Source organism: Stegostoma tigrinum, chromosome 10 (genome assembly GCF_030684315.1).
Source record: "Stegostoma tigrinum isolate sSteTig4 chromosome 10, sSteTig4.hap1, whole genome shotgun sequence".
In the NCBI taxonomy this organism is placed as follows: Eukaryota; Metazoa; Chordata; class Chondrichthyes; order Orectolobiformes; family Stegostomatidae; genus Stegostoma; species Stegostoma tigrinum.
Genome location: NC_081363.1, coordinates 1,326,995 through 1,348,181, shown reverse-complemented (window position 1 = coordinate 1,348,181; position 21,187 = coordinate 1,326,995). Strand labels below are relative to the sequence as shown.

The window sequence follows — 21,187 nt, the reverse complement described above, 5'->3', positions numbered from 1 at the left end:
TATTGCTGAGCAGGTGCTGTTTGATAGCCCTGTTACTGACACCTTCCATCACTTTACTGATGATCGAGAATAGACTGATGGGACAGTAATTGGGCAGTTTGGATTAGTCCTGCTTTATAACATACCTGGGCAATTCCCCAGGTTGTCAGGTAAATGCCAGCATTGTAACTGTACTGGAACAGCTACAATAGGGGAGTGGCAAGTTCTGGAGCACCAGTTTTCAGCACTATTGCTGGAATGTTGTCAGGGCCAATTGCCTTCGTCGTGTTCAGCACCTCCAACAGTTTATTTTTTGATACTTCACTCTAGAAAGATAATCTGCTAAAAATTTCCCAAACTCATTCTCTTTTTAGACATTTAAAGAAGTTCTTCTACTCTCTGTTACGATATCACTTCAAAGTTTACTCTAAATATTCACTGGCTGCCTCTATTACTTTGTGGGCATAATTTGTTAATTTTAAAAACCTGCTTAATCTTCTGATTTACCACTAATCTTTGTCATATTGTATGTTTTCTTCTTTCAAAATGATTTTTGCTTTCCTTAACCTCACTTATAAGCATGGTTCGCTTATCTCCTTCCTAAGATTCACTTCTTCGTCGGAATATGTCTTTCTTGTGCATCACAAACTATTTTCTTACGAGTCTGCCACTGTTCCTCAACGATCTTTACTGCTAATCTCCTTTCGCAGTCTACTCTAACTAATGCTACATTCATTCCTTTGTAGTTATTCTTTTTTATGTTTGGCACACATGATTCTGACCCAGGTTTCTCACTCTCAAACTGAATGCTCGATTGTGCCATCTTAATAACGTGCTGTCGACTCTGCTTGGCCAACCATTCATATCGTGCCCTGTTTCCTGTGCTGCCTTGCAACCCTCCAAATAGGTCTTTACCTTCGACTGGTAACATTACACTGGCAGCAATACAGCAAACAGGTACAAGGCAGAGCAAGATTCAAAGTACTTTATTGTGATTACGCCTTCATTCTAAATGATTTTAAGCATATAAAATTAGTGTTCAGACATGGTTTAGTGTTTAGAGATTTTTTTAAACCGGATCTGTTGTGGTCAGCAGCAATAAACAGAAGCAGAGAGGGGCTGAGCTAATGTAAAACACAGGAAGAAAGTGTAAGCAGCTTCACAAACATTTCAATTCAACAATAAGTCATGCCCAGGATGCTTTTTACAGGGAATCCTGTTAGAAGCACTGGAGCTGGGTTGAAAAATGCAGAAACAGCTGAGTTACAAAAAATTAAACTAACTGAGAGGATCTAGGGCTCAGGTATTTTCATAATCAGGGTTTGTGACCAAAACATAACACAAGCAGAAATCAGGTTTCAAAAGTATCTCTTTGTCATAAATACACTCTGGATCACCTCTAAACCACCCCCAAAACCCAACCTCAAAAATGATCCACCCTCAATAACGGCCAATAACTCCTTCACTGCCTCCAACACACGCCGTACAGTTCATCTCACTCCCAAAATCCCCAAATACCTCCCCCATCTAATTCATGCCCAACCTCCTCTTAATTATTACCCTCCATCCCTATTTCTCTACCATTGCTCGCACGACACTCTCACCCTCACTTTCCTCCCCAACTTGCCCTCAAATTCATATCCTTGACAGCATATTCATTGATCAGAGCAAATGTAGTCTCCTGAACACAGTATGTTAACACCTGATCTCTGGGATCAGCATAAGCAGGTAAATGCTTTGGAGTAAAGCTCTAATATCTCTCAATGAATCCTGCCTCATCAATCAGTAAGAGATACACATCACCTATTTGAAATCAGCATCAATTATTCACCGTATGCAAACCTCATTCAAATTACAGAATCTCACTGAACCAAATCTCCTCCTACTCACTCCAAACATAAAGAATCCCACCACATCAAACTTTTTCTATTTGTTCTTGTTACAGACTGATCAACATCTAATTTCTAATTGTCTGGTGAATTTAAGAATTCATAACTGTATTTATGATCCAGCACCCCAATTACTATCTGTTCAGGAATGTGTATACAACTGCAGGTCACGTAAAGAGATGGGTCTATTGGAATCCTACTCATTTTACTTGAACCCTGGATCACGGCACCAGGAAGCTCCTACACATAGCCACATTTAATCTTAGAATGAAATAAAGAACTGGGGATGCTGGAAATCTGAAACAAGACAAACAAAAACCAGAAAATCAGCATGTCTGGCAGCATCTGTGTAAACAGAAAGCAGAATTAACCTTTCAAATCCAGTCTGGTTCTTCATATTGAGTCACAGTGCACATGAAACGATAACTCTGCTCCACAGATACTGCCTGCCTGCTGAGTTAGTATCAAATCCCAGAAACTCATTTCAACCGCCTTCTCAATTCCATGTCTCTAATATTCTGGAATGAAGCCAACGTTTTATGCGTAAGATCCTTCTGTTGAGGTGATGCAAGCTTCCACTGACAGAGGATTTTGACTCAATACTCTTTAGGCAGCAGTGCTCTGTCAGTGACCCCGATGCCCAGTATCCCCTCAACACTGGGGAAAACTACCCCAGTAACAGGAATTGAGCCGTGATGCCAGTCTGGGACAAACCCAGCAGACCTCAAACATCAATCCTTCCATTCTACAATCCAAATGCAATGCTGTAACTCTTCAGAACCTTCTCTTTATTCCAGGCCTTATGCTCTGTTCTTTCTCATTGCAACTGTTTCCAGCTCAGTACCTGCAACTCCTGCCTCAGAACCTGCAGCTTAGACACACAGCCCTTCCCTGCCTCTGTCTTGCAGTTATTGGAGAGATCACGACAGAAGTGTTCACCAAGTAATTACTGTGAGGCATTCACCTCATCACTGTTACACCCAAAGGCTCTGCAGATGTGACTTCTGTGCAAAATATTAATAAACACTGTTTGGATATAAGGCACTGGACTGTGCCACGGACTGGGCTAAATTCTACTGCTTTAAGGCACTGGAAGTTATAAACTGACCCATTCCCACATCTAAAATCAAATGGGCGTGGACCATTTCCTAGAAAGATAAACACTTAAGCAAACTCACCTTGTACGCAACTTGGAGTAAACAGGCAAATGTGTTTCAACAGCCCTGCTGGCTTCTCTCAATACCAACCCATACAACCACACTGTCAAACTGCTTCAACCAATGGGTGTTTAAAATACTCAAAGCACTGTTATCTTGATGTAACACTGTTCCTATAATTCACCCATTTGCATTCAGTAGTTTCTGCGTGGGGCAGGAACATAGCACAAATTCTCTGATACTGGCAGGTGCAAAGACGCTTGCCAGTTTTCCAGTTGAGTGGAGCCCAGAGGAAGTGGATGAAAGCTGTGAGTGCTCAATGGCACAGCCATTCAAACTCTACTCAATCTGACAGAAAGAACCAGAAGGAGAAACGGCTGCAAGGCTAGTGTCCAGGCTGGAATCTGTGCACGGCTTTGAGTCAATGTCTGAACTTGCAGATTGGAGACAAGATGTTGAAATAACCGTAGGCTTCACCCTCAGAATGGCCAACGAGTCTGACATTTCTTTCCCGTCATTTTCAAACCTTCGGGTTTTCAACTCTTCAACGGCAGACCAGAGCCTGTGATTCTCCTCCAGCTGAACTTGCAGCTGTGAACCAAACATGACAGGGTTTTATCAGCAGAAGATCAGAAAATCCAGGTGGTGAACAGAAACAGGTAGATGCAGAAAAACATTCAGGTCAGATGCAAACTCTGAGTGCTCCACTGTTATACAGGTATATTGACCCTGACAGGTCAGGCACAATGACACTTTCACCACGGCAACACTGACCTGCTTTTCCAGACAGTCGATAGTTTTCTGCTTTTTTGTCAGGTTGTCTTGTAACTGTTTGGAAAAGCACAAGGAGGAGAAGTCAGTGAGGAACACAGACAGGTCAACACTCTTACCCTCCTCACAGCCTGAGAAATATTCCCTCTCACACCCAGTCCTTCGTACACACCTCCAGCAATAGGGAACTCCCCCCACATCTAGCTGAACACCCCACCAGGTCCTGCAGGAGAGGTGTGTTTAGCAGCTGCTGTGCTCTTTGACATGAAGATTCTTCCCCGCATTTAATAACTGTTGTGGGGCTGAGTTTCAGCATTATTGCGATACCTGGATTGTGTTTTCTAAAAGCGCAATGAAAATACACATTGGATCTTTCGTTTTAGAAGAGGGAGTTTCTTGGAAACCATGTAGTTCCAGACAAAGGCTGGTGTTGGTTGCTTAAACTCACTTCAGAATAAAAACCGAAGACAGCTTTATTACTGGGTTTAAGATAACAAAGCGTGGAGCTGGATGAACACAGCAGGCCAAGCAGCATCTCAGGAGCACAAAAGATGGCGTTTTTACTGGTTTGTTTGGCTGTTGCGTTTGAAGTATATTTGCAGGATTAGAGATTGTGCTCACCTTTTTCAGTTGTGGAAAGCTCGACTCACGTCTCTGGCTTCTGAAACCTTGACCAAGAGATCAGGATAAAACCTTATTGTTCCTCTTCGGGCAGAGAGGCTGAAACAACTTCCCTTTACCTTTAGGGTGTGCGTTTGTTTGAATTCACTCACGGGATGTTTGCATTACTGGCTGGACCACCATTTGTTGTCCATCCCTAGTTCTTCTTGAGTACATAAACCAGTACAGTACAAGAATAGGTCCTTCAGCCCCTATACCTGTGCCAACCATGATGCCTTCTAAACTAATCCCATCTGCCTGTGCATGGCACAGATTCCTCCATTCCCTACCTGTTCATATGTCTTTCTGAGCGCTTCTTATACGTTGCTATTGTATCTGCTTCTAACAACTCCCCTGCAATGCATTCCAGGAACCTACCACCCTCTGTGTAAACCTCACTGCGAAGCCTCTTCCAGGGATGCCTAACCTGAAGAAGTTACCCTCCTCCCTCCGGACCAACCTCAGGGAATCTCTCTCCCATTGCAACTACACTCTCTCCACCTATCTTCTTTACTCTCCATCTTCGGTCCGCCTCCCCCTCTCTCCTTATTTATTCCAGTTCACTCTCCCCATCCCCCTCTCTGATGAAGGGTCTAGGCCTGAAACGTCAGCTTTTGTGCTCCTGAGATGCTGCTTGGCCTGCTGTGTACATCCAGCCTCACATTTTATTATCTTGGAATTCTCCAGCATCTGCAGTTCCCATTATCTCTGATACTATTTTATCCTCGCATATCTCCTTTGAACATTTCCCCCCTCTCACCTTAAACCTACATACATTAGTATTCGACATTTCCATCCTAGGAAAGAGACTAATGATCCACCCTAACCATGACTCTCTTAATTTTTTATACTTGTATCAGGTCACCCCTCAGGATTCAATCCTATAGCTTAAACAATCCAAGTCTGTCCAATCTCTCCTTATACTATACTGTTCCATTCAAGGCAGCGTCCTGGTAAACCTCTTTCGCACCCTCTCCAAAGCCTCCACATCCTTCCTATAGTGTGGGGACCAGAACTGCACACAATACTCCAAATGTGGTCTACCTAACGTTTTATCCAGCTGTAACAGGACTCGCCAGCTTTTATACTCAGTGCCCTGATTGATGAAGGCAAGCATGCCATATGCCCTCTTTACAGCTTTACCCTACGCTTTCAAGGGGGAGGTGATGGCCTGGTGGTATGATTGCTGGACTGTTGATCCAGAGACCCAGACAATGTCCTGGGAAGCCGGGTTCACATCCTGTCATGTCAGATGGTGGAATTTGAATTCAATAAGTATCTGGAATTAAGATTCTAATGATGACTGTGAATCCATTATCCTTAAAAAAGACATGCCCTAGGAAAATCTTACCATCATCCATTTCTTTCACCTGGTGAATAACAATGCAAAGTACACATTAAGGACCTCATCAACTTCCTCTGGCTTTACACATACATTTCATCCTTTTTCCTTGACTAGGCCTACCTTTTCCCTAGCTACACTCTCAATTCTAATGTACATACAAAATGCCTTGGTATTCTCTGTAATCCTACTTGCCAAATACATTTCATGGGCCCTTTTAGCCCTTGTTCTTTCCTGCTTCCTTTATATTCCTCAAGGGCCTCCCAACCTTGATGCCAACCACCACAGCAAACTGAGGCATGTAAATAACAAGTGGAACAGAACACCAGCACTTCACAGGAGACACACTGACGATGTTACCTAGCAGGATGATGAAACGTCCGTAACCAAACCCACCAGCTCAGCGAGCAAGTCTGTAACTTCATACACAACTCGTGCTACAAATCTTCTCAAAAACTCAACAGCCTCATCAGCTTCTTAAACCTTGCATATGCTTCCTACTTCTTTTTGACTAAATGTTCAATAGCTATGTCCAACTTTGGGCCCCACACCTCAGGAAGGACATACTAGCCCTGGAGCATGTCCAGCGGAGATTCACACGGATGATCCCTGGAATGGTAGGTTTAACGTAGGATGAACGGCTAAGGATCCTGGGATTGTACTTAGTAGAGTTTGGTAGGTTGAGGGGAGATCTAATCGAAACGTACAAGATAATATATGGTTTAGAAGGGGTGGACGTTAGGAAGTTGTTTCCATTAGGCGGGGAGACCAGGACCCGTGGGCACAGTCTTGAAATTAGAGGGGGTAAATTTAAAACTGAAATGAGATGACATTTCTTCAGCCAGAGAGTGGTGGGCTTGCGGAATTCATTGCCATGGAGCGCAGTGGAGGCCGGGACGTTGGATGCCTTCAAGGCAGAGATCGACAAATTCTTGATCTCACAAGGAATCAAGGGCTACGGGGAGAGTGCAGGGAAGTGGAGTTGAAATGCCCATCAGCCATGATTTAAATGGCGGAGTGGACTTGATGGGCCGAATGGCCTTACTTCCACTCCTATGTCTTATGGTCTAAACTCTTCTCATTCACCGTTTTCAAATATTGTTATGCTTCTCTTTCATCCACACAGGAACATGCTGGTCCTGAACTCTGATTAACTGGCCTTTAAAAGACTCCCACATGTCAGATGCGGATTTACCCTCAAACAGCTGCCCCCAGTCTAACTTCTCCAGTCCCTGCCTAATACTGTTGTAATTAGCCTTCGCCCAAATTTAGCACTTTCACTTGAGGACCAGTCTCATCCTTATCCATAAGTATTTAAAAAATATATGACGGTGAGCTGCCTTCTTGAATCACTTCAGTCCCTGTGCCATAAGGATGCCCACAATGCCTTTAGGGAGGGAATTCCAGGATTTTGATCCAGTTAGATATACTTCCAAATCGGGACGGTAAGAAACCTGAGCTTTGGCTTACTTTGGGGGTGAACGTCTTTACTTTCATATTACAAATTGTCGGCGTGAATCAATGCTGCACTTACAAGCTCCTTACCTGAGATACTGCCTCAACTTCCTTACTTAGTCTCTGAATCTCAGCACTGAGCTTCTCCCGCTCTTCCTGTTCATTTTGTTGTTGAGTCAAACACTGTGTCAGCATCTGCTGCATCCTCCCTAATTCATCTCGCAAATCTCTACACAGGCAGGGTGATGTCACAAAGTGGGAACAATCCTCCGAAACAGGATTTTTTGCCTGGAGAGGTAGCAAGAGAGAGTGAGAGAGAGGGGGAAAAGAGAGAACACTGGACAGAGACAGCAAGAGAGAGAGAGAGAGAGAGAGAGAGGGAGGGAGAGAGAGCGCGTGCGCAGTGCAGAGATAGAGAGAGAGAGCAAGCAAGGCAGAGAGGGGGAGAGGCAGAGCATGCACGTGGCAGAGAGAGACAGACAGACAGCAAGGCAGGAAGAGGGAGAGAGAGCAAGTATGCGCGGGGCAGAGAAAGAGAGAGCGTGGTGCACAGAGAGAGAGAGCGCGCACGAGATGGGGAGCGGGACAGAGAGAGAAAGAGCATGGGGTGGAGAGGGTATGGGACCGGAAGTAGGGGTGGGACAGCAGGGAAAGAGGGCCAGAGTGAAGCAGAGAGAGACAGCACAAGACAGAGAGAGAGACAGCACTATGCAGAGAGCCAGGAACAGAGAGACAGACAGAAACAGAGAGAGAGAGAGACAGGCAGACAGACAGCAAGATAGAGGGAAACAGCGAACAAGACAGAGGGAGTGGGGCAGAAAGAAAGAAACAGCAAGACGGAGAAAGAGACAGCAAGGCAGAGACGGAAAGAGAGACAGAGACAGAGAGAGAGAGAGAGAGAGACACACACAAAGGCAGGGGGGGAGAGAGAGAGAGAGAGAGAGACAGAGAGAGTGTGGCAGAGACAGAGAGATAGCTTGGACTGGGGACAGCATGTGACACGGAATAGGGGTGGGGTGGTAGGAGGGAGGTGGGGAGGGGGAGAGAGTGAAGCGGAAAGAGTGAGAGAGTACAAATGAGAGAGGGCGCGCGAGCGAGAGAGAGGACAAGAGAGTGAGCATGACAGAGAGAATGGGAAAGAGCGAGAGTGTGTGAGGGACAGCAAGTGAGAGAGCAAACGAGAGCGAGAGCGAGAATGAGAGACAGCAAGACAGCCAACGAGAGAGCGGGAGCAAGAGCAAGTAAGACAAAGCAGTAGACAGCACGAGCGAGTGAGATGAGAGACAGCCAAAGAAGAGAGGGCAAACAGAGAGTGAGAGAGAGCAAGAGAATGAGCTAGGGGATGTAGGGACAGAGTGAGGTGTTAATTCCTTACCATAGGAAGCTTGCTTTTTTCCAATTCACCCGGAAGATTCACTGCAGTCTTCATTTCCTTCAGCTTCTCATATGGAAGTGTTTCCTGACAGGAATATGTCAGCAGTTTGGCTGGGTCTCCAGGACTTTCTGGAATTGGGATAAACTCAGCATTTTCCAACTCCTGGAAAACCAAAAGGGCATAGCTATTAATTCACCTGGAGGAGGTCAGCAAGCATCAGGCTGCCCACTCACTCACTCACATCTCAGCCAGTGCAGTAACACACACACCCAAACAAAGTGAAACAGATGAGTACTGCACACCAGACACCTGCTTCATAGGTGAACTCTCAGCATCCCGAGTCAACATAAACTATACCATTCCCATTCCCCACCGACCCTTCATCCAGCTGGAAATCTCACCATGCACACACAAACTGTCAATACACACACAAAATCAGCTAATAGGGGTATTGTCTCAGGTCCCCCCCCAACCCCCACCACTCACTGAGGAGAGGGGATGTTGCAAACTTCGACAAATGCATATGCAATGTCTATGCAAAGCTGCAAGATCGTAGCAAGGGAGTTACTACTCTGTTTACTGCATCTCAGACCTACATTGAACAACCGGCACACTGTTCACTGCAATCGGATCTGCTACGTTGTTTTTCCCCATTTACTACTTCCTGAACACATGTAGCCTTGAGTAAGATAGAAACACAGAAAGTAGGTGCGGGAGTAGGTGATTCGACCCTTCCAGTCTGCATCAGCATTCAATTATGATCATGGTTGACCATGCAATCACACTATCCCATTCCCACCCTCTCCCCAAACCCCTTGAATCCCTTCAGCCACAAGGGCCACGCCCAGCTCCCTCTTAAATAAATCTAATGAACTGGCCCCAAACACTTTGTCTGGGAGAGAATCCCACAGGTTCACAACTCTCTGAGTGAAGAAATTCTTCCTCATCTCAGTCCTGAATGGCTGAACACCTTATTCTTAGACTGTGACCCCTACCTAGTTCCGGACTTTCCCAACATCTGGGAACATTCTACATAAAAACTGAAAAAACTGTGGATGCTGTAAATCAGGAACAAAAACAAGTTCTGAGGAAGAGTCACCGGACGCGAAACATCAACTCTGATTTTCTCTTCTCGCATGCTGCCAGACCTGCTGAGCTTTTCCAGCAATTTCTGTTTTTGTTCCTGGGAACATTCTTCTCACATCTAGCCTGACCAGTCCGTTTCTATGAGATTTCCCACTCATTCTACTAAATTCCAACCAGTAAAAGCCTAGTTGATCCAGTCTTTCATGAAAATGTCAGTCCTGCTATCCTGGGAATCAGTCAGGTGAACCTTCACTGGACTCCCTCAATATCAGGAATGTCCTTTCGCAGACTAGGAGACCAAAACTGCACAAAATACTCAAGGTGCGGCTTCACCAAGGGACTGTATAACTGCAGCAAGAGAGCCTTACTCTGATACTTACATTGTCAAGCAATGAAAGACAGAATGTCATGAGCTTTCCTCACTACCAGGTGCATCTGCATGCCAACCTTCAGCAACTGTTCGACCATGATGCCCAGGTCTCAGTTCCACACAGACTAACACCGCTCCACAGCACCCACATAAGCTCATACCGCCCCGCAGCACCCATACAGGCTCATACCGCTCCACAGCACCCACACAGGCTCATACCGTCCCACAGCACCCACACAGACTAACACCGTCCCGCAGCACCCACACAGACTAACAACGCCCCGCAGCACCCACACAGACTAACAACGCCCCGCAGCACCCACACAGACTAACAACGCCCCGCAGCACCCACACAGACTAACAACGCCCCGCAGCACCCACACAGACTAACAACGCCCCGCAGCACCCACACAGACTCATACCGCCCCGCAGCACCCACACAGACTCATACCGCCCCGCAGCACCCACACAGACTAACACCACCCCGCAGCACCCACACAGACTAACAACGCCCCGCAGCACCCACACAGACTAACACCACCCCGCAGCACCCACACAGACTAACAACGCCCCGCAGCACCCACACAGACTCATACCGCACCGCAGCACCCACACAGACTCATACCGTCCCGCAGCACCCACACAGACTAACACCGCCCCGCAGCACCCACACAGACTAACACGGCCCCGCAGCACCCACACAGACTCATACCGTCCCGCAGCACCCACACAGAGTAACACCGTCCCGCAGCACCCACACAGAGTAACACCGTCCCGCAGCACCCACACAGACTAACACCGTCCCGCAGCACCCACACAGACTCCCACCGTCCCACAGCACCCACACAGACTCATACCGTCCCGCAGCACCCACACAGACTCCCACCGTCCCACAGCACCCACACAGACTCCCACCGTCCCGCAGCACCCACACAGACTGCCACCAGCCCGCAGCACCCACACAGACTGCCACCAGCCTGCAGCACCCACACAGGCTCATACCGTCCCGCAGCACCCACACAGACTAACACCGCCCCGCAGCACCCACACAGACCAACACCGCCCCGCAGCACCCACACAGACTCATACCGCACCGCAGCACCCACACAGACTAACAACGCCCCGCAGCACCCACACAGACCAACACCGCCCCGCAGCACCCACACAGACTCATACCGCACCGCAGCACCCACACAGACTCATACCGTCCCGCAGCACCCACACAGACTAACACCGCCCCGCAGCACCCACACAGACCAACACCGCCCCGCAGCACCCACACAGACTCATACCGTCCCGCAGCACCCACACAGACTCATACCGTCCCGCAGCACCCACACAGACTAACAACGCCCTGCGGCACCCACACAGACTAACAACGCCCCGCAGCACCCACACAGACTAACACCGCCCCGCAGCACCCACACAGACTCATACCGCTCCACAGCACCCACACAGGCTCATACTGTCGCGCCCCACCCACACAGACTAACACCGCTCCACAGCACCCACACAGGCTCATACCGCTCCGCAGCACCCACACAGACTAACACCGCCCCGCAGCACCCACACAGACTAACACCGCCCCGCAGCACCCACACAGACTCCCACCGTCGCACAGCACCCACACAGACTCCCACCGTCGCACAGCACCCACACAGACTCCCACCGTCGCACAGCACCCACACGGACTCATACCGCCCCACAGCACCCACACAGACTCATACCGCCCCACAGCACCCACACAGACTCATACCGCCCCACAGCACCCACACAGACTGCCACCCTCCTGTAGCACCCACACAGGCTCATACTGTCGCATAGCACCCACACAGGCTCATACTGTCGCGTAGCACCCACACAGGCTCATACTGTCGCGTAGCACCCACACAGGCTCATACTGTCGCGCAGCACCCACACAGGCTCATACTGTCGCGCAGCACCCACACAGGCTCATACCATCCCACACCACCCACATGCACTAACACTGTCGTGCAGAGTTCCCACGAAGTAATCATGTCCCTTAAATTGCGTTGCATTGTTGTATTGTAGCACCCAGAGGGCTGGCCCTGGAATTGAGGAGTGACTGTTTGCTCGTGCCACTGTGTTAAACTAAACCACTTTCCCATTTCCTTCTGATCAGAGTCACGGCTTGTTCTAAGGGTGGCCTTTCCTGATTCTCTAATTGCTATGAATGTTCTTGTTCAGTAGTGAGCAGATATTATTCAACCTGCTGCAGTTGCCATAACTGCTAAGTGATCGGTGTAACAACATGGGCTTCTCTACCAGAATCAAACCACAAAACCCTGATGGGTTACCTGCTGCTCAGCTGAACTGGTTCAGCACAGAACTCCACTGAGCTTGCCTCTCCCACTGCTCTCCCTTCCCCTGTGCCCAGATATCTACACCCTCTCCTTCTGTCACCATTCACCTGTAACAGCCACTCAGGACAGGAGCTCTCGATTAGATTACTTGTAGACTTGAGTGGGTTTAACATTCCAATTCCTCGCCTGTCCTCTGCTGTTCTTTTCATCCCATTTTGCCCATCATCTTCCTGTTCGTTCCTGAAGTCATCCTCCAGTGTCGAGCCCTGTGGAACTGGATGGTCATCAGGAGGGTCAGATACAAGGGGTTGGTGTGCTGTGTAGAGAACAGCAAACAGCCAGAAGCAAATACACTGACATCAATAGTAACATCAGCCTGTAAACCACAACCATACACAGATACAGACAGGCATGTAAACACTGACACACATAACCATTATTTGAATTGAAGGAATCAACTGGATGACTTTTATCTACACCTAAGGCTTTAAACAATGGATTTGCTTGCACAGTGAGACCTCTCCCATCTCTCAGATTCTCAGCAAACAAAATTCTACCCTTCTCTGTTGTAAGCCCATAAATACACTGGGACACATGAACCTTGAAACTAACATACACCCTATCAGCAGCACACGGATTCTGAATGACACACCCATATACAGTGACACAAGCCCAAAGTGGCAGACATATACAACCATGACATACACAAACCCAACAAGTTACACCCATGTGCTCACCACGGAACACATACACCTGTACGGTCACACCTGCTCAATGCCTAAGAAGTGCAGCAGCCTGACTAAAGGAGACATACAAGCAGCAAACCATCTCACACACATACAGCCAAGACATGGGCAGGTGCAACAGCACACAGACGCAGGTGGACACACCCTCACACACAGGCACAGGGGGTGTACCCTTACAATACAGGCGTGCACACTCAAACCAGCATACAGACACAGACAAGCATTACACTTTACCCCATGCACGCGCACATCATGGCACAGGTACCCGCACAAGGCCAATCGCACCAGAACAGCTACAGTGAGACACACGCTTCAAACCCTTGCCACCTCTCTGGTGAGTTCCACTGCTCCACTCTACTCCTGTTGTACTCATTTCATTTCTTTGAGAAAAAACTGCCTGCCTCTGCTTCCACAACCCTCATGGTTAGTGAGTTCCAAAACATGCACTGTTCCTCACATCTCCCCCAACTCCTCTCACCAAAACCTTAAGTCTGTGAGCCTCAGACCTTGTACTATTATCCAACAGGATTATCTATGTCACCGTGATCCATGATTACAGTACATTGACACTCACCAGCTCCAATAGACAGGCCACTGCTGTTTGATCGAATGGTTTTCGATGCAACCACCATTTCTGGAATAACAAGGGCACAGTGTACATTTCTGGAGTTCAAATACGACAGGAGCAAGCAAAGAGCTCCACAAAGGGTCGAGGGTCATCATGAAGAAATTAAAGAGCGGGCAGCTACCACTAATTCATTAAAGTGAAAAATTGAGATCTTTTTAGCTACAAAATTCGCATGTTCGAAGAGTTCACATCAGCAGCATCACAGAATCAGTTGTGCCTCAGTCAATAGCACAACACGCTCTCAATGAAAATGTCATGGGTTCAGATCCCATTTCACAGCTCAAGCATGTAATTCAGGCTGACCCTGTGTATACAGCACTGAGAGAATAGTTCACTCAATTCAACTAGCTGCACGAGAAACTATGATTGTTATAAAAGCTCATTTAATCCATTAATGTTGTTCAGAGTTCCCATCCTTGCCCAGTGTGGGTAAACAGGGGAGGAGACCTGAACCCCAGTGAGAGTCAACACCTTCAGGAGGGGAGGGGGACCCTGTGTCCCAGTGAGAGTCAGCACTTGGAGATTTTGAGTACTTTGAAGGGCATTAAGGTAGACGAGTCCCAGGTCATGATGGGATCTATTCCAGAATACTTAGGGAGGCTAGGGAGGAAATAGCTGGGGCCTTGTTTGAAATCTCTGTATCCGCTTTTGTTACAGGCAAAGTCTCAGTGACGCGGAGAATAGTCAACATTGTTCCTTTGGTTAAAAAGGGCAACAGAAATAATCCAGGTGTTCCTTACATCAGGGTATGGAAATTATTGGAAAAGTTTCTTAGGGAAAGAATTTACTCACATTTGAAAAAACCTGAACTTATTAGTGATAGGCAGCATGGTTTGCGCAGGGAAGGTCATGTCTCACAAACATGATTTGAGTTTTTGGAGGATAGGGCAAAGATGACTGATGAGGGCAGGGTGGTAGATGTCTGCATGGACTTTCAGAAGGTTTCTCATGTTAGGCTGATACAAACGATGAAGTCACATGAGATCTGTGGTGAGCTGTCAGGATGGATACAGAACTGGGTTAGTCATAGAAAATAAACTAGTGATGTGAGGGTACATTTCAGTTTGGAGATCTGTGACCAGTGGTGTTCCACAGGGATCAGTGCTGGGACTCCTGTTGTTTGTAACGTACATAAATGTTTGGACGAGAATATAAGTGGCCTGATTAGTAAATTTGTGGATGACACAAAGAATGGGGGAGCTGCAGGTAGTAAGGAGGATTGCCAGAGGATACAGCTAATATAGATAATAGAGGATATAGAATCCCTAGGCTGCGGAAGCAGGCCGTTCAGCCGACTGAGTCCACAACAACCGTCCAAGAAGCAACCCACCCAGACCCACCCTCCCACCTCTTCTTGTAACCTGATATTTCCCATGGCTAACCCACCTAGCCTACCCATGCCTGAGGACAGTATGGGTAATTTTGGCCAATTCACCCTAATCTGCACATCTTTGGACTGTGGGAAGAAACTGGAGCACGGGAAACCCACGCAGACACAGGGAGAACGTGCAAACTCCATATAGACTATTGCCCGAGGGTGGAATCGAACCCGTGTCCCTGATGCTGCAAGGCAGCAGTGCTAAACACTAAGCCATCATGCTGGTGGAGACTTGGGCAGGGAAAAAGCAGAGTAACTTAATTTACCAAAGTTAGCCCAGTGAGAGTCAGCTTCACTGTGAAAGGGGATGAGAGGATATTACGGAGATTCAATGACAGGTGTTGGCTCATTACAGCATTAGGCTCTTTCTGATGGGGTGAGTTTTGAGGCTGGCTTCCTTCCTGACATGATGTTTCAGTATAGGAGCACTGCAACAGTTGTCAGTGAAAAGATCCTGGGCATAGCATGTAGTACTGACCAGCAATGAGGATAGTATGCCAACCGTGGCAGGACAGATCCGAGACTTTATGAAGGGAGCCAAAAATAGGCCGAGGCCAGGAACTGCAGATTTCAGAACCAAAGCCCTTCTCTGTAGCAGTCATTCCAAGGCGGCCATTCCCACCATTTCCCCAAGCAAAGATCTGGTTATCTGGCAAAGACAATGGACAGCAGTGTTATTACTCACTTAATCCAAAGCAACATAATAATACTGAACATCTTCAGAGTATGAAGGTCGAAAGTTTCGTAATGAGCACACAGGACAATGAAAACCATTCAGTTTTTCCCCATGGTAGGCTATTGCAGAAAATACAGAGGAATGGGATTGAGGGTGATTTAGCAGTTTGGATCAGAAATTGGCTAGCTGTAAGAAGACAGAGGGTGGTGGTTGATGGGAAATGTTCATCCTGGAGTTCAGTTCCTAGTGGTGTACCAAAAGGATCTGTTTTGGGGCCACTGCTGTTTGTCATTTTTATAAATGACCTGGATGAGGGCGTAGAAGGATAGGTTAGTAAATTTGCGGATGACACTAAAGTCGGTGGAGTTGTGGATAGTGCGGAAGGATGTTCCAAGTGGACAGGGTTGTTAAGAAAGCATATGGTGTTTTGGCTTTCATGAACAGGGGGACTGAGTTTAAGAGTCGTGAGATCTTGTTGCAGCTCTATAAAACTTTGGTTAGACCGCACTTGGAATACTGCGTCCAGTTCTGGTCACCCTATTATAGGAAAGATGTGGATGCTTTGGAGAGAGTTCAGAGGAGGTTTACCAGGATGCTGCCTGGACTGGAGGGCTTATCTTATGAAGAGAAGTTGACTGAGCTCGGACTTTTTTCATTGGAGAAAAGGAGGAGGAGAGGGGTCCTAATTGAGGTATACAAGATAATGAGAGGCATAGATAGAGTTGATAGCCAGAGACTATTTCCCAGGGCAGAAATGGCTAACACGAGGGGTCATGGTTTTAAGCTGGTTGTTGGAAAGTATAGAGGGGATGTCAGAGGCGGGTTCTTTACACAGAGAGTTGTGAAAGCATGGAATGCGTTGCCAGCAGCAGTTGTGGAAGCAAGGTCATTGGGACATTTAAGAGACTGCTGGACATGCATATGGTCACAGAAATTTGAGGGTGCATACATGAGGGTCAATGGTCGGCAGAACATCGTGGGCTGAAGGGCCTGTTCTGTGCTGTACTGTTCTATGTTGCAGGTTACAGAGGAACATAGATACGCTGCAGAGCGGAGCTGAGAGGTGGCAAATGGAGTTTAATGCAGAAAAGTGTGAGGTGATTTACTTTGGAAGGAGTAACAGGAATACAGAGTACTGGGCTAATGGTAAGATTCTTGGTTGTGTGGATGAGCAGAGGGATCTTGGTGTCTATGTGCATAGATCCCTGAAAGTTGCCACCCAGGTTGATAGGGTTGTTAAGAAGGCGTGCGGTGTGTTAGGTTTTATTGGTAGAAGGATTGAGTTTCGGAGCCATCAGGTCATGTTGCAGATGTACAAAACTCTGGTGCGGCCGCACTTGGAGTATTGCGTACAGTTCTGGTCGCTGCATTATAGGAAGGATGTGGAAGCTTTGAAAAGGGTGCAGAGGAGATTTACTAGGACGTTGCCTGGTATGGAGGGAAGGTCTTACGAGGAAAGGCTGAGGGACTTGAGGCTGTTTTCATTAGAGAGAAGAAGGTTGAGAAGTGACTTAATTGAAACATATAAAATAATCAGAGGGTTAGATAGGGTGGATAGGGAGAGCCTTTTTCCTCCGATGGTGACGGTGAGCACGAGGGGGCATAGCTTTAAATTGAGGGGTGAACGATATTGGACAGATGTCAGAGGTAGTTTCTTTACTCAGAGAGTAGTAAGGGAATGGAACGCTTCGCCTGCAACGGTAGTAGATTCAGCAACTTTAGGTACATTTAAGTTGTCATTGGATAAGCATGTGGACGTACATGGAATAGTGTAGGTCAGATGGGTTTGAGATCGGTATGACAGGTCGGCACAACATCGAGGGCCGAAGGGCCTGTACTGTTCTATGTGCTGTAATGTTCTATGTTCAATGTCATCCCACCTCCTTGAGCTGTCCGTCTGCCCTGGACTGACCTATCCCCTCCCTACCTCCCCAGCTATACTGTCCTCTCCACCTATCTTCTTTTCTCTCCATCTTCGGTCCGCCTCCCCCTCTCTCCCTATTTATTCCAGAACCCTCTCCCCATCCCCTTCTCTGATGAAGGGTCTTGGCCCGAAACATCAGCTTTTCTGCTCCTAAGATGCTGCTTGGCCTGCTGTGTTTATTCAGCTTCACACTTTGTCATCTTGGATTCTCCAGCATCTGCCGTTCCTATTATCTCCAATCCTGGAAGGAAACTATTTAAGGGATGGGATGTAGGTTGACTGGACTAGAGTCTCTATAACACTTTATGTTAGGAAATAAGTTCAAACATTGTTTTGCCATGCATTTTGAAATCATTCTGTCGTTTATATTTAAGCATCTTAGTTTGTTTTTTCATTTCATGCATGAAATAATTTTCTGTTATCAAATGCAGCCTGTTATGAATACCTGTTGTTAACCACAGTATTAACTCATTAACTAAAGAAAAAGGCACATGATCCATCAAGCTATCTTACGTTTGAGGATTATCCATTGTACCAATGAGGGTCTGTAAGCAGCCCCGTCTCATCGGGGGTCTGTAAGCAGCCCCGTCTCATCGGGGGTCTGTAAGCAGCCCCGTCTCAACGGGGGTCTGTAAGCAGCCCCGTCTCAACGGGGGTCTGTAAGCAGCCCCGTCTCAACGGGGGTCTGTAACCAGCCCCGTCTCAACGGGGGTCTGTAACCAGCCCCGTCTCAACGGGGGTCTGTAACCAGCCCCGTCTCAACGGGGGTCTGTAACCAGCCCCGTCTCAACGGGGGTCTGTAACCCGCCCCGTCTCAACGGGGGTCTGTAACCCGCCCCGTCTCAACGGGGGTCTGTAACCCGCCCCGTCTCAACGGGGGTCTGTAACACGCCCCGTCTCAACGGGGGTCTGTAAGCAGCCCCGTCTCAACGGGGGTCTGTAAGCAGCCCCGTCTCAATGGGGGTCTATAAGCAGCTCCCCCTCAATGGGGGTCTGTAACCAGCCCCCCTGAATGGGGTTCTGTAACCAGCTCCCTCTCAATGGGGGTCTGTAACCAGCCCCGTCTCAATGGGGGTCTATAAGCAGCCCCGACTCAATGGGGGTCTGTAAGCAGCTCCCTCTCAATGGGGGTCTGTAACCAGCCCCGTCTCGAAGGGAATCTGTAATTAGTGTAAAAAAGTTCACAAGAATCCTGCTGGATCAATCAAATTTTGAAACTCCATTTTCAATCCGACACCCTTCTCATGCGCAACATGTCACATTTACTCTCAGGTACCATCAGTAGATGCAATGGTGAATCCATCTCCGCACGACACTTTCGTCACTTGCTTTCCTCCAAGTGCACCAACCAATACATTGATGCCATCTCTCTTCTTGTAGTCTCCCACTCCAAGTTGTCCATACTTATTGCAGCCAAATGTTAACAGGCGACCTCGCTCTGAGTGAATAAGAACAAATTAACATTGAGACCTGTGTAATATCCAACATCTACCAACCCATGATATAAGGAGTACAGCATCCAACCCTTATCAACACATGATACAAGGGATAAAACATCCAACCCTGACCCAACACGAGTCAGAAAGGGTACAAAAATTAAACCCCAACTATCAAGGGATGTGCACAGTACTTATGAGGGAGGTTCGGATAGGGAGTGACTGTGCAGAAAGAGCCAAGTGTTGGTGAGGGGAGAGAGTTATGAGGATATATCCAAATTCCCCATGAGTTCTTAAGCCCCTTCCATTACTGACATGATAATCTGGCATGACAGCAGTGCTCTACAACAATCACACAGAGATACCTGTGTCAGTTCCTGTGACATAAATATCAGACATGGGTCATGTAGTACAGAAGATGAACTCTAATGCAGCACCTTGTACCACATATGCTCACCACAATCACAGGTACTTGAGAGACTGGGCTCAAGCTTATCAATTCAAATGTACTGTCATACACTTCCATCAGAGAGTCGTGCTGCAAGGGGACGGAGCCCAGTAAGATGGAGACAAGGGAGATTTCTACCAGAAGGTGACAGGCCGTGGCAGAATGATGACATCATGTGCATGCCTTTAAAGGTATATCGTATGTCCAGTGAGCGACAGAACACATCGCCCTTTTGCTGAAGAACAGAAATCCCAAACATATTGTAAACAGAATTTACAACTTTAATCATTCAAACTTTGCGATAACACGTTGCAGATCTGACAACTTGTCTCAACCTGGTGACTGTTTACCCATCTGGGACAGGGTACGTTATTCTTGATTGTTCTCGGCTGACAATTTAGTTGCCTTTCGCTGTCACTCAGCATCATCACACAATCATCATCATCATCGTGCGTTTTCTTCTTCACTGTGTATGTGGTCTGCGTGTCATATGTTGTTCTAAGTGGGTTCTGATCCTTCATGACATAGCACACCATGATCAGGAATGTCAACCTGGGACCACTACCTAGAATCCTCTCATTATTCATGCTGCTGCATGGACCCCCAAGATCTGGTTATGGTTGGCAGTGACCTCTGGAACTCGATATCAATGTATCCTGACACAGGTTGGTATGTACGGACTGTCCAAGCAGCTGCATAAACACTCAGTCTCGAGGGAAGATTGCACGTCATAGAAACCTTTACTGATATGCAGGAATTGTGACTGGGTTTCTGACTCACACTGTCAAGTGTTTCTTTCATTCTCCTCTGTCACCGAATAAGTGTCCCATAACTCAAAATAATAGCGACAACTGGCTGTTCGTCAAGGTTATCTGCACTTTTCTTCCAAGTGTAGGTTGTACAGGGGATAGCAGTCCCTTCTCCATAAGAATCTAGCATAATATGAAAACCTTGTTTTGTAGCTCAACACTTGAAGGTGTCATTGAGGGTATGTTCTATTTAAGTGTGGATAGTGGGATGGAATTGTGAAATACTCCCTACTTAGCGCACATCTTGGAATGGCTTTACAGTGAACTCCAATGCAATGTCGGATATTACCTGCTCCCATATGCTGAATATGTTGAAGATTGCAAGCATTGTGTTGCAAGTCGTCAATCAATGTGAAATTTAGAGAAATAATCCATTACAAGGATGCAATTCTCCCATTGCATCGTGAACAATTCTGTTAGTATTTTATCCGAGATGTAGAAGGAACATGGTGTGGATATACAGGCTCTCTCTGCTGCTGGGATCAGTACCTTTGGCATGTCTCACGTGCATTTATGAGTCTCTGGATATTCTGACTCTTACCTAGCCAGCACATATATTCACATCCTACCCATCTTATTCAGGACCCATTCATCCTTGGTGTAACATGAACATAATACCTTACAGTCAAAAACGGAAGTTGCTAGAAAAGTACAGGTCTGGTAGCATTTGTGAAGAAAAGTCAGAGTGAATGTTGTGGGTCTGGTGACCCTTCCACAGAACTTCCGCAGTTCTC

At 47.2% G+C, this 21,187-nt stretch overlaps 1 protein-coding gene across 5 annotated transcripts in view; it reads right to left on the bottom strand.

Annotated features, from left to right (window-relative positions):
* Window positions 1-949: 949 nt before the first annotated feature.
* LOC125455492 (serine/threonine-protein kinase Nek9) overlaps window positions 950-21,187 on the bottom strand; it is a 71,557-nt gene continuing 51,319 nt past the window's right edge. For 2 of the 5 annotated variants that reach the window (XM_059648882.1, XM_059648887.1), the window contains 8 exons: window positions 19,037-19,198; window positions 15,639-15,809; window positions 13,729-13,788; window positions 12,516-12,724; window positions 8,629-8,790; window positions 7,344-7,541; window positions 3,800-3,853; window positions 950-3,616 (listed from right to left, as the gene is read on the bottom strand). In XM_059648882.1, coding sequence (XP_059504865.1) covers window positions 3,365-3,616; window positions 3,800-3,853; window positions 7,344-7,541; window positions 8,629-8,790; window positions 12,516-12,724; window positions 13,729-13,788; window positions 15,639-15,809; window positions 19,037-19,198 — 1,268 coding nt within the window. In that variant the 3' untranslated portion in view covers window positions 950-3,364. The remainder of the gene's footprint in view (window positions 3,617-3,799; window positions 3,854-7,343; window positions 7,542-8,628; window positions 8,791-12,515; window positions 12,725-13,728; window positions 13,789-15,638; window positions 15,810-19,036; window positions 19,199-21,187) is intronic. The other 3 variants (XM_059648884.1, XM_059648885.1, XM_059648886.1) reach the window with 3 other exon arrangements.